The 13,875-nt window shown below is 44.1% G+C and overlaps 1 protein-coding gene across 1 annotated transcript in view; it reads left to right on the top strand.

Annotated features, from left to right (window-relative positions):
• Positions 1–11,418, top strand: part of NLRC3 (NLR family CARD domain containing 3) — an 820,465-nt gene extending 809,047 nt beyond the window's left edge. The window contains exon 19 of the mRNA XM_085630169.1: positions 11,188–11,418. Within this exon, the coding sequence (XP_085486295.1) occupies positions 11,188–11,278 (91 nt within the window). The 3' untranslated portion in view covers positions 11,279–11,418. The remainder of the gene's footprint in view (positions 1–11,187) is intronic.
• Positions 11,419–13,875: the final 2,457 nt, after the last annotated feature.

Raw genomic sequence — 13,875 nt, 5'->3', positions numbered from 1 at the left:
CTGATAGGATGTCTAACAGAAGGTGGGGTGCAAGCAGCGGCAAAGTTAGCCCTTGATGGAGCTAAGAGACGAGACTGGATATTCACAGGGTGAGAAACATGGGGCCGATTCTTAGCATTAACATTAGATGTTATTGGCGGCCCATCAGGCACCTCTATGGGGGCCTTTACCAAACCCCTCTCCGAGTTAACAGAGTTTAGCTTAGAGTGAGTATCGGTAACCAGCTTAGATTCCCCCAACTTCATGACAGTGGTTGATAATGTATCAATCTTGAATTGCATAGTCTCAATCAGGGAATGCAGGTTTTTCACTAGAACCAACAGAGATTTTATATCATGTTTGCAGGATTCAGTCCCCATGAATCCCTCGGGCAGGTTAATGATAGAGCTATCTTGAGGTAAAAGAGGGCCTACATTTGCATCCAAGCGTGCAGGAGAAAGTAGAGCTGGACAACTAGCATCAATATCAACTTCACTCAGAATTGAAAACCTGTTGCTACAAGCTATGCCCGGGGGACAGTTAAAGTCAGAAGGGGATTTGTCTGAGTGAACTTGACCCGCATCCGTTAATACTGTGGGGGTGATAGAGACCACAGCTATGCCCCTTACCCCACTTGTTTGTTCCTCCCCACCCTTTTTCGAGAGGAACATATCCGGAACTGTAACAGTACCTTTAGTAGACACATTTCTACCACCAATAGCCTGCAAAGGGGTGGCATTAAGTAGTTCCCCACATTCATCAACTATAACCTCAATGCGGTCCATTACACAGTTACTGGCTGCATGTTGGCGAGCTTTCTTTGCTCTAGACTTCCTTGTCTTAGAATTCACAGGCAGGGAACGTGAAGAGTCCGAATCTCCCTCAGGGGTTTTCCTTTTACCCATGGCTGTAAGAATTGATGACAAATATACAGACCTTGATAAACCGGGAACACGTTGTCAAGGACCAGGCCGACCCGACCCAGTTCGACCCCGGACGGCCACAGACGGCCCGCCCTCTGCCCGGGCTCAGCCCGGCGCCGCCCGCGCGCGTCCCGCGACGCGGGGTATGATGACGATTTTTAAGCGCCTCCGGGCGCTAATCCGGTGACGCTGGTTCCGAGGTGGGCCCGGGGATCCTGGGTAATGTAGTCCTTGCACGCCCTCCCTCCACGCTGCGGCCACGAAGGTTTAACACGCGGCGGCGGGAGGGGGGGGGAAGGACAGAGCAGCAGCAGAACACTCGGGGACAATGACGCCCAGGCCCAAGGTACGTGCAGAGGCAGCAGAAAGCCGCGTTCAGGAGGCACCCGCTCCGCCGGGTATGATGACGATTTTTAAGCGCCTCCGGGCGCTAATCCGGTGACGCTGGTTCCGAGGTGGGCCCGGGGATCCTGGGTAATGTAGTCCTTGCACGCCCTCCCTCCACGCTGCGGCCACGAAGGTTTAACACGCGGCGGCGGGAGGGGGGGGGAAGGACAGAGCAGCAGCAGAACACTCGGGGACAATGACGCCCAGGCCCAAGGTACGTGCAGAGGCAGCAGAAAGCCGCGTTCAGGAGGCACCCGCTCCGCCGGGTATGATGACGATTTTTAAGCGCCTCCGGGCGCTAATCCGGTGACGCTGGTTCCGAGGTGGGCCCGGGGATCCTGGGTAATGTAGTCCTTGCACGCCCTCCCTCCACGCTGCGGCCACGAAGGTTTAACACGCGGCGGCGGGAGGGGGGGGGAAGGACAGAGCAGCAGCAGAACACTCGGGGACAATGACGCCCAGGCCCAAGGTACGTGCAGAGGCAGCAGAAAGCCGCGTTCAGGAGGCACCCAGTCCAGTTCTGAAAATGGAAACAGGAGATGGTTGGAAATTCTCCCAACCACCACAGTGCTCATTGGTAGAGGCAGACTACTGGACTCAATGTTTTGTTGGAACTTCCCCTGTGGAGGTGGAAGGCTTCTGAAGGCTTCCTCTCCCACAGGTATGGTTTTTGCATTTGGAACAATTGTTGCTGATGTTGTCTTTGTTCCGTTTGCTGCATTTTCCAGTAAGGGATATGGGATCTCTGTTTCCCATTCCAGGAGGAAGAACGTTGAATTCATATGAATTCTTTCTTTCTCTCTAGAGTAACAGACTTTAGGATTTTAGCTTCAAACTTTAATTTCGAAACTTCCCATCGGTCTGAATACTAAAAAGAGAAGATCCATTGAAGGTCAACTCCAGTATCTTATTTTGAGCATGCAAAGACAAACATTGTCAACCTTGGCCAGCAAGAATTCCCCCCACACACAAATCTAACTGTGGCTAGGTCTTCTGTGTCTCTTGCTACTCTGAAAACATTGTCAGATATTAACACGTCGTCCTTGACAAAATCCAAGAAAATCTCACTCTTCTTACTTGTAAGATATTCGACAAATTGACTCAGAGTCCCAAAGCAACTGATTATAACAGCTGAGAAAAGCAGAGGAAATAGCTGCTTTAGTGATGCTTCCTGATGATTGGCAGTTCTTCTTGGCAAAAGCATCCTATCTTCTACTCTCCTCGTTTAGACGGTTTTAAAATGTTGCGTTCACTGTACTGAATTTCTTTTTGCAGAAACAATTACCAAAGATCAGGAGGAACCTCTTCCTTTCGAAATTTTGGGTCTGATTGTGGAGGTCTGAATTTATTTTCCAGACGCCACTTGGCTGCTCATTCTGAGAAAGGATTAATGAAGGTGTTCATGATGGATTCCATTAATCCTAGGACCAAAGGAACAATAGGACAAGCTTGCATCTTCATTGCTATCATTTAGCAAATGAGGGACTGACTTCTGTGATTGTGGTATGTATGTTCAACTTCCTTTCAGCCCTGTTGGAAAAGTCAATAAAGGCTAAATATCATCTACTGGAGAAATCGTAGAAGGAATGGATTACGGGGAAGCTATCAAAAACTTCCTTCAACTAGAAGAGGAAGCCGAACCAGAACTTAAATAAAGAGGTGACGTTCTATACTTATGACTCCTCTTGGACCGTGAGACCGAGACCAATGAAAACAAAAGTGTCTATGTTAGGAAATGTATTCCGTTTCTCGCTCCCTGGATATTTAGCAAGAATGACCCGAGGTAGATTTCTCTATGTAGTCTCAGTGACAATTCTCTCTTGACTGACTTCTTGATGGTGAGGAAAAACAACAGGCTTCAATACCTCAGAAGGCTGTTACGGAGGCTGGACCCTCCATTGAGAGGAAGGTGCTGCAGAAATGTGTGGCTGATCATCTTTCTACCAGACAAAACTGCTACTACCACGTGAGTGGACTCTTGAAGAGATAGCGACAGAAGAACTACTGTCTTCTTGGCTTTCTGAACTGATGATATCTCAGTTTAAGTGGAAGAGGGAGAGATTCTGAATGATGATGTACATCCCAAAGTCGACATATTGCACACATAGACGGGTGTCTCGATGTTGACCCAAAAAGCTCTGGACCCCTTGATATTGACATGCAGGTGATTCTCAACATCGATTTTCCGCTGCTTGATATCGACCAAGATGGAGGCTGCCAACTTGTTTAGTGCTTTATATAGCGCAAACGTAACCTGTTAGGCTGTCAGACCCCTAATAGTGATATAGTGGTCCCAAATGCGACAGTAACAAGCATCTTAACAAACTCACAAGTGTAAAAATTACATTCAGTGGTGAGGTAAAGATATGTGCACTTACAAGATTATTTGAACCTGAAAGAATACATTGTATTACAAATTTCTCTACAATCGACTGAACACCAAAAAGAAAATACTCAAATTTACAGTTTAGCTGAGCATCCGCCTCAGTATGTTAACGTGGTAGGGGACTCTGAAAGAGGTTGTATAGATCCCAGTGAGCTTCATTTAGGAAGTCTTAAGGGGCTAGCGGATTATGTATCTGTAGGGAACGGATGATGATCAATAATCAAACGATTAGGTGATTGCTCTGTTGGGAGTTATGGAAGGAAGTTAGCCATTAGGAAGATCTTATCTTCCTTCTTGAATCTTGAAGAGGATGGTATTCTTCTAATGTTTGGCGGTAGTGAATTTCAGATTCTAGGTACCGCACCTGAGACAGCTCTGTTGTATGTTTCCTTTCTCTGGAAGAATGGTGGTTTCAGCACAAGATCTTTGGCGCTCCGGGAGTACCTACCTCCTCAGATATCACAATTTTCTGAGCTAGATACGAAAGTGTTTTAGAGTGTAATGCCTTGTGTGTGATACAAGCCAGTTTTAGTTGTATTCTGGCTTTGTATGGTAGCCAGTTCAGACCCTTTAAGTGCAGGGAGATGTGATCACCTTTTCTAGAGCTTTGCAGCTGCATTGAGACAGGCTTTTAGCGGAGCTGTTGAGATCTTGGGCAGGCCAGATAGAGTTGTACATCCGTATTCGATTTTCAAGATGATCAAAGCATGAACTGCCATTTTGAGGTCTGACGTTTCTAGAAATGGTTTCAGTTTTCTAAGAGAACTCAGGTGAAACCGGGCACTTTTAGCCAACAAATTGATGTGGGTTTGCATGTTCAGGTTCTTGTCCAGTGTGATTCTTAGTGATTTGGTTGAGTCTACTAAGATCAGGGTGCAGTTAAGCGCAGTGATCAGTTTGGTCCATTCCTTTATGCCTGAAGAGCTTTTTTTTGGGAGGGGGGGGGATATTAGTAAGAATTCAGGTTTTTTGCACATTGAGTTTAAGCTGATTACTGATTACTTGTTAGCCTTTGAATGGTCATCTTTAGTGATTCATTCATTGTTTTGATCTCCTCCAGTGGCAAAGTTTTCATGTAAATCTGTGTCATCTGCATACATATGGAACGAGATGTTAGTGTGACGAAGTCTTTCAGCCAGTGGTTCCAGGTAGAGGTTAAATAGAGTTGGGGAAAGAGTTGAGCCTTGCAGTGCTCCAGTCGTAATAGGGGACGGTGATGATAGATTTTGATATACTACAAATCTTTGCGTTCTGTGTTCCTAGAAAGATTTAAACCATTCGAGAATGGTTCCCGATAATCCCATCCTGTTTCCAAGTCGATCTAGCAGTTTATCATGGTTTACAGTATCAGACGCAGACGAAAGGTCCAGAAGAATTAATAGACACATTTTGTCTTGGTCTGGTGCTTGCAAGGCGTCATCCACTATATGAAGTATTGTAGTTTCCGTACTATGGTCTGTTCTGAATCCCGATTGGCAGCCGTCTAGCAAATTACATTTAGAGATGTGGTTGCTCAGTTGGTGATGCACACATTTGTCCAGCACTTTCGCTAATATGGGAATATTGGATACTGGCCTGAAATTATTTGGGTCAGCAGTGTTCTTTGTGGTTTTTTTAATGAAGGGAATAACTTGCCTTTTTTTTAGGCAGTCAGGCATAGAACATTGAGACATAGAGGCGTTGATTATCGCTGTCCAGATAGGGTTGACAAATTGGTTGGTTGTCATCAAGCATTTCAAAGGGAGAGGATAATTGAAGTGGTTATTTGGTTTTGTGAACGAAAGCATTTTGGCAATGTCGTTCTCGTCATATAAATTGAAGATATACCATTGAGCTTCATTTTTGGACATTGCTTGATAGGAATGTGTTGATTTACGATTTGTGAAGCCATCAGGGGAGGTAGGTTAATAGGGGCTTTTCTAAGCTCATTTCCCAATGAATTGACTTTGTCTGTGAAGAAAGACGAGAATTCCTCTCATCCTATTAGGGGTTTTGATTTAGCCAATTTATTTGACTGTAGTTTTAACATTTCGAAGAGTTTATGTGGTCTATTTTGAGCGTCCTCCAGTTCCATTCTAAAGAATTCTTTTTTTGATTTGAGAATGCTTTTGTTGTATGCGTTTCTGATCTTTCTTAGCAGTTTTAGTTGGGGAGATGATGGGTGTTGTCTCCAATTCCGTTCGGCTAGTCTCAGATTTCACCTTTCCTCATTTAGGGATCTGCTAAACCAAGAATTTTTGTCTCTATCGTGATTCTTCTCAGTTTTAAAGAAGTTTATGAATTGATTATATCTGACATTGTTACATTGTAGTAGTCTGTAAGTTTGCTGAAATGTGTTAAATTACAGGGCGGGGGAAGATCCTTCTTGCAACGTGCTGCCAGTTTCTCATAGTCTAAGCCTTTTGTATCCTTAATCCACCTCTTTGGTGTGACAGTTTGTGTAGCTCTTTTCTTTCACACGCCTGGAATTTGGAAGGTAATAATATGGTGGTCTGACCAATCAAATGAGAAATCGAGATTAAATTGACTGAATTTTCCTTTGAGATGATCCAATCTAGTGTAGATCCTTAACTGTGAGTTGGGAGAGTGCAGGCTTGAGTGAGTCTTTGGTCGGCTAGGAATGTTTTAAAGACAGTAACCTGAATATTGTTAAGATCATCCCAGTGCAGATTGAAGCCCCCCACGAATATATCACTGGATTGGGAAGAAGTTTGCAGTGATGATTTCCATTAGGTGGTCTATGAAAGTGTTGTTGTCCTCTGAGTGCGGGTGGTAGCTATCTTGTGACTCTAACCTTGTTGGTGTGACTTAGTTTGCAGGCGTTCTTGTGCTGTCTTAGGGTGTTCTAGAGGGAAGACTGCTTAGAGGCAGCTGCACTCCTCAGTCTCAGTTTGAGCTCCACTCCCTGTCTGCTGCTGCGGAAGTGGCCAAGCCCAGCCAGCCTTCTTGGGACTCCTGGGGTCGGTAGCCCCGCGGAGTCAGCAGGCCTCCCGGAGAAAGCCTCGGGACCGATTGACCTCGGAAGAGAGCCCCATTCGCACTGCACTCGCATCAGCAGTGCGCTATGCAGTTTCCCCCTCACGCGGATTACGGGTGTTAGGAGGGCTCAAAACGGCACACTTACTGGACTTGGAGCATGCCCTGGCAAATCTCCGGGTCTTGGTGTGTCAGAATACTACGGCCCTGCCAAGTTTAGTAGTTACGCGCAGCAGGGAAGGATGACCTGTAGGGGCAGCTGGTCTTCCGACCTAGCTTTGAAGCTCCAATGAGAGAAAGTCATCGATCTCACACATGAGTAGAGCCAGGGACTCAAATGATGTTCTAAGATGGAGTGGTAGATGGCGGGGGTAACACAGGGATAACTACCGATTGGTAATCCCAAACCCGGGAGCTTCCTCGGGGCGCTCTTGTTCGGTGGCCATCTTATGTTCAGCGTTAACTTCTGAAGTGGCAGAAGAGCCCTCCTGGGAAGAATAGAGGGGCATATCAGCAAGGGCCGAAGTTAAAATGATCGCCGCTTTAGCGTTCGTTTTCGGACGAAAAGCGGCGATAATTTTAACGCTCTATTAGCAAGGACAGGCTAACGCGTGAATCCATGCTTCTTCGCCCTTTTCCTTAACGCCCAGCTTTGCATCTCTAATGAGATGCAAAGTGGGCTTTCCTCCCCAGAATAACGGGAGAAATGTCGCTAAGCGACATTTCTCCTATTATCAAGCCTCACACAAAGAGGCATAGCGACAAGAAAAGTAGCGATAACCTCTGTTATCGCTACTTTCCTTACGCCTGCTTTGAAACTGACTTAACCATGATATCCTGTGGAAGGTGGATATCATGGCTAGGTATGTGTAGCCCTATCAGCAAGCTTTTGCCAAAAGTTGTGCGATTATCGCTGGATTTCCAGCGATAATCGCACAGTTGGCAGCTTGCGCTCTGAATTTTATTGCTTTGGAGTTAAGCGTTGCTGATAGCATGCCATCTCCGTGATAAAATTCAGAGTTGGCCGGCGATAATTATCACTGGCCCTTGCTGATATGCCCCAGAGAGTGGAATGGTGGTATTTCTTCCCTGAAGCAAAAGGTAATACTCCGAGCCCAATTCCTCCTTTTTTGGGCCTGAGGCGTACCCCTTGTCTTGGTTCTCAGCTGCTTGTAAGATATTTTCTGATAAATCCAGTCCTTGAAGCAGTGAGAGTCAGGAAAACACACCACACAGACATCGTGTCCATCTTTACTTCACATTATCAAAAAGCACCAGCATAGGGGTTAGAAAACATCCCTAGGAAATAGGGCAAAAGGTTAGTAGCCAAAAATATGTTTTTAATAAAGAAGTGTTGTTTTCAGAATCTTCACCACACAGCGGAAATAAAGCGAACTGCCTGTCATCCTGCAGGGGAGGATGAGATGATTGCTAAGTTTCTTAAAGCTACAGTATTATATTTGTACTAGGTTTACTGTTTACATCGGAGCACCATTTATTGTAGGCATGCTTGTGCATGCCTACAAATTAAAATGCAGGTGCCATTTTTTTAAATTTACTGACCCGACATGGAAAAAATAAATAAACAGAAATATCGTAAAAGTGCTATTTTAAATCAGAGCGGCCAGCAGCTATTTGCTTCTTGGGTCTCTCCATAAAATTACGTAAAAATTAAAAATTTTTTTTTTTTTTTTAAAGGATAAAAAAAACTACCATTTTGGTAGGGGTGCAATGAAAGAGCATGTGCGGGAACAACAGAGAGTAGGCTTAGAGGGAAAAGCAGCAAATGAGGGAGGGCATCACAGGGGCAAGGGAGAAGCACACGAGGAAGAAAGAAAAACAGCGCAGTAGAGGTAGGAGGTTGGTGGGGAGAAGCACAAGAGAGACAGCTTGCGGCACACTATGTAAACAACACGGAGAACGGGATGGATATTTGAGTGAGAGAAGCACACGAGGGAGAGAGGTGAAAAACACCTGCATTCTCATCAAGTGTTTAGGCAAAAAGGAGTTCCTATAGTTCCGTCCAGCAAGGTCAGGTTCATGAGTTTTATCTTTGTCTCCGAGTTGTCCTTCATTCTGCAAGTAAATAATGTAACCGAGAATGATTTCCATAACCTGTCTTGTATCCCAGGCGTTCTTCATCTTCTGCAGGGATACAAGACATAATAATATAATATAATATAATGGCTCTCCATTGCAATGATTCTTTCTCGCCTAGACTTCTGCAACAGTATTTACATAGAATTTCACACTAAAATGTTATGCAGCCTTTAAAGGATGGAACAAATGCTGCTTGTTTATCTATCAAGAGTACCAATGTCCCTCTACTTGCTGATGGTTAATTACGGAATTAACACCAGAATCCTCTTCTTGGTCCTCAATATCCTACCTAGCACTGCACATGAACATCAGATCATTTCATTCAATACTCCAAAGGAAGAAATAGGCCTTGAAGCATTTGCAGATTTTTCTTTCATCTGCCTCCTGGAAAGAAGCAGGGCAAAAAGTTTTAAAGGATGGAGAGTTAGAAGTGCAGGGAACTAGACACTTTTCTCCATGTTTTTGTTGCCTTGGTTTCCCCAAAGGTGCTCTATAAATGCACCCTGGGCAGCACGTATCACATTGTGCATCTGGTTGATCTAATTTGTACAGAAGCGGTTACATCCTGGCCTGCGTGTGTAACATATGTTATAGGGGTAACATATGTTATAGTGTGTAACATATGTTATGGGATAATAAACATCTACAGTGCTTCCATCCAGGTGAGTGGATCCAGAAAATCATCCACCACAAAACCCCTTCCTCTAGGAACGAAATGATACACAGCATGGCTGAGTGCAAGACAGTAGAAAGTTTATTGACAAGCCTATGTCACAGCAGTGAATATAACTAAAACAACAGTCAAGGCCCTTCAGCAACAACCCAGCACTCGCAAATGGGCAACACATAAGCACTCGTAGTGAATCTGGTCTCACATGCATACTGTTGAGTAGCAATCCTTCTCTCCTTACACTATGGGCAGGGGCACCTCTTCGCGCCCTAATAGAAACACCAAAAGCTTCCTACTGCTCGTCTGGGAAGGTAGCTCATTAAACAGGCAGTAGCTATTTCAAACAAGCAGATTTGAGATCAGTTTCCACATTTTCCTCATGGGTTCATCTGAGACATGGGGAGCGCCTAAAGTTGTTTTCCTAAACATATACAGCATGTAGAAAAAGTTGTGGACCAAAGTCTGTGCAGGGCTTGTTCCTCTTCTCCTTCAGAGAATTATTCTCCCTCCTGATGGCCTGAACTCACCCATGGAGTTAGAAGCTATTACTCAATGTATGTTGCCCACTTATTGACTACCCAAGCAATTAGTGGGTTTGAGTCCGACAAACCCTTTTCATGCTCTACTTCTTGGTATGCAGTGCAAGAACAGACTGCTCACTCTGAACTTCAGAGAGTCTGCCTGACGGCGGCTCGGCAAGACAAATTTTCTGACATCCATTACCTTTACGTTCATATCCAGTCCTTCATAATGGGTAAATGCCTTGCTCACTCAGGGTTCCTCCCACAAAGGACGAAGCCCGGGGCCGTGGTCCTCACACAACTATTGATGGCTGCCCGATGCAGTCCATGCTGACCATTGGCTGGGCACAGGGCAGAGCTGCCTTGTTGACGGTGCCCATGAGCGCCATCCTATATGTTCTGAGACCAGGTCTTGATTTTCTATAGCTGAAACCTTCTACTCACAATATGAACCTTGGTTCACACACACAGGCTACCAGGCAAAAGCAATCTTTATTTATCATCTTGAAATCAGTTACATTACAGCCACTATCATCATCTTCCCTTTCAGTAGGTGATACAATTTTAGCTTTGTCCAGGGTCTCCAATGCATGTGGTGCACTTTGTGTTTTCCTGGACACTGCAGCAGTTGCAGTCACACAGCTCCCAACATGCATACCCTCATACTTACTGCTAGCCCATCACTTTTAATATGTTGTCGTTATTGTGATTTGTAAAGAAGGCTGATTAACCCAATAAATAGGACATTCCAGTGAGGTTTTCAGGATTTCCTGTCAGTGTGCATGAGGAAAATTTATATATAATAGACTTTCAATAGTAGAGGGTGTTTATAAACTTTATTGGTCATTCTGAAAACACCTATGGAGTTTCATAAAGGGTTTCAATGACACCTAGAAGTTACGAGACAGGCAGTAATGGACCCATGTCTATGTACTATATATTATATAGGGTCACCTAGCCTGTGTTGAACCAGAGGGTAGCGAAATGATGATCTGAGGTCAGGTAGCAACCCATTTACGTTATATCTGAACTTCAGGCCAGAGTTAAATTGTGCAATATGATTCCAAGCTAGAGTTTTGGGTGGAAATAAATAGCCCTTGCCTCTGTATATGTACAGTATATCAGTGTAAGGGTTCAAGCATTTATTGGGTATGAGAATAGAAGGAGACCGTCTGAATCTGAACTCAAAGCCAGTGATGGACTGCTATCTATGCAACTAAATCAATGTGTGTGCTCCTTTTTCAGCCTCCAGGGAAACCGTATTGGCCAATCAGGAGCCAAGATGATCGCTGATGCCATCAAAACCAACTCGCCAAATTGTGTGGTCGAAATCTGACAGTCATCCAGTGTATGAAGGGGTTATCCTAGAGTATAACAGAATCTGATACTTACAGCCATGGATACTCGAATCATCATGCAACTGTATTCAGTTCAGTGCTCATTTACTTACCATTGCAGGAGATCTGTCTCCAGATATGTAAAGTAAAAGTTGACTTATCCAGTGGAATAAGTTGAGAGTTGATTATAGTACAAATTTAGGGGGCATAACAAAACTAGTGCTGATTATAAAAGCACCTGTGTAGAACTCACTCTGGTTCGTAGTGGCACTTTAATTTAACAGAGTTATTTAATGCAGATTTTCCACAGTTTTAATGGGAAGAAAATCATGATTTTATTAAAGACACAGAGGCTAATATTATGCACTACTCCTTTATTGCTCTCATACACAGTATCAACAAAGAATTTAGAATTAGAATAGAACTTCTTTAACATTCTAGAACTCTTTAGAACATGAATAATACAATAGAACACACAGCCATCTTCCTTCTTTTCTTGCTTCAAAACAGTCCAAAAACCAGAAAAAACGTAAACTTCATTCATTGCAATCCACACCGGTTTATCCAGTTGCCGAAAATCTTCTCATCTGTTTTCTCCTCAGATTCATCACAGAAAAACAATAAAAATCAAACACATCAAAAGGTTTGGGTACTCACAGGAAGGGTTAATAATAGCCACCATATCTGTAATAAAATCATGATTTTCTTTCTATTAAAACTGTGGAAAATCTGCATTTTATGGCAAGCCATGAAGGCCAATATTATGCATGTTCGAAGCTCATCCTTAACTCTCTGCACAGCATTTTTCACAGGTTTAAAGTAACAACATTTAAATGTTGATTCACTTGATAAATCAGCTGCCTTCGTATTTGAGTTTAGATTTCTGCCCATTACATAGGAAATTAGCAACTATGAACATTCTTGCTCTCTCAATCCCACTGTCCTTTCCTCCTATTGTTTCAGAAATCCAAACGCTTACAGCAAATCATGTCCCTCCATTCTTGGAAAGAAAATCATTCTAGACGTAGTTTTGGTGTGTTTTAATAACTCAAAACGCACACCCTCTGGCTGAAAACTTCTAGCAGTTACCTCCAGGGCTCTTATATCTGAAACCCTCCTAAAAGACACCAAACACAACAATATGGCCATCTTCCATGACAACTAATTCAATGACATTGTCTCATTACTTCTCTATCCTTTGGCTTGTTTCAATACATGCGACACATCCCATAAAGATGAATACTTCGCCTTAGGAGAGAAAACTTCATTCTCACCCCCTTTACTATTCTGTTAACCAAAGCGTGCTGTCCAACCGAAATTCCATCTACCAACTCATGCCCTGCTGAAATAGCTGATCTTCTCAAGTTCACTGAAATGTATGCTAATCCCTTCTTAAACAGTTTTGCTAAATGAACCACCACTTCTGCCACAGCTGCTGATAGAGGATCCAAAGCTCTTGCTGCACACCAACCAGACCATCTCCTCCATATCGACCTGTATGCCTTTGATGTTCCTGGTGCCCAGCTCTGTAGCATCCTGTGATAACCCAGACACTTGCCATACTCTCCTGAAATCAACCATTCCATCAGAACCAGCTGACCTCCGTTACCAACTCATGACAATTCCTTTGGGCATCCACCAGTAGCTGCGGAAAACAAGGTAACAACACCGGATCATCCATCAACAGACTCATCATATCTGGGAACCACTTCTGTGACTGCCAAAATGGAGGTACTCACACAAACTCCAACCTCTCTCTTCTGACCTTCATGAGCACTCTGAATCAGCAAGAAAGGTGGGAACACATACAGCCTCCTTTCCCCCCAATCCTGAAGGAAAGCATCGACTCCATATGTTCCTGGGTCCGGTCTCCAAATGTAAAACTTCTGAAGCTGTGCATTCATCCTGACTGCATATATATTCTCCTCCAACGGACCCCATCTCTGATACAAACTCAAAAACACCTCCTCATTCAACCTCCAATTGCTGGCATCCTTTAGATTCCTCGAATACCAATCTACCGCTACATTGCTCTTCTCAGGAATATGTTGAGCCGGAACCATAATCTCCTTGTCCAAGCACTAACTCAAAAACCCCTTTGCCAACCCCGGTAACCCCCTCGACTTGGACCTCCCAGTCTTGTTGACATAGCGGACCACTGAATCATTGTCCATTTTTAGTAGCACACAACACTTCAGCTGATTCTTCACAAAACTCTGCACTGTTATTGATTCTGCCAGTAACTTCAAACAATTGCTATGCATCTCCTTCTCTTTCTCTGACCAACGGCCTACCGTTGTCACCGTTTCACACCTTGCTCCACAACCATACAGACTTGCATCGGACTCTATCACCACCTCTGGGACCTCCCAGAAAATGGCCCTTTTGTTCCACGCCTCCATGTTCATTACCCTCCAAACCACCTCCTACATTACCTCCTGACTCATCTCTATTTTCTGCGAATATTTTGCTTCAAAATGTAAATGACAACATTTCAATCTTTGAAGAGCCATATAATGTAGAGTTGCTGGAAAAATCGCCTCAATTGACGCAGACAAGAGTCTGAATAACCTTGCTATCTGATGCAGAGATATTT

The sequence above is a fragment of the Triturus cristatus genome, chromosome 10 (assembly GCF_964204655.1).
Source record: "Triturus cristatus chromosome 10, aTriCri1.1, whole genome shotgun sequence".
Taxonomy (NCBI): domain Eukaryota; kingdom Metazoa; phylum Chordata; class Amphibia; order Caudata; family Salamandridae; genus Triturus; species Triturus cristatus.
Note: the sequence above shows the minus strand (reverse complement) of the source record. Positions and strands in the feature narration are given on the sequence as shown.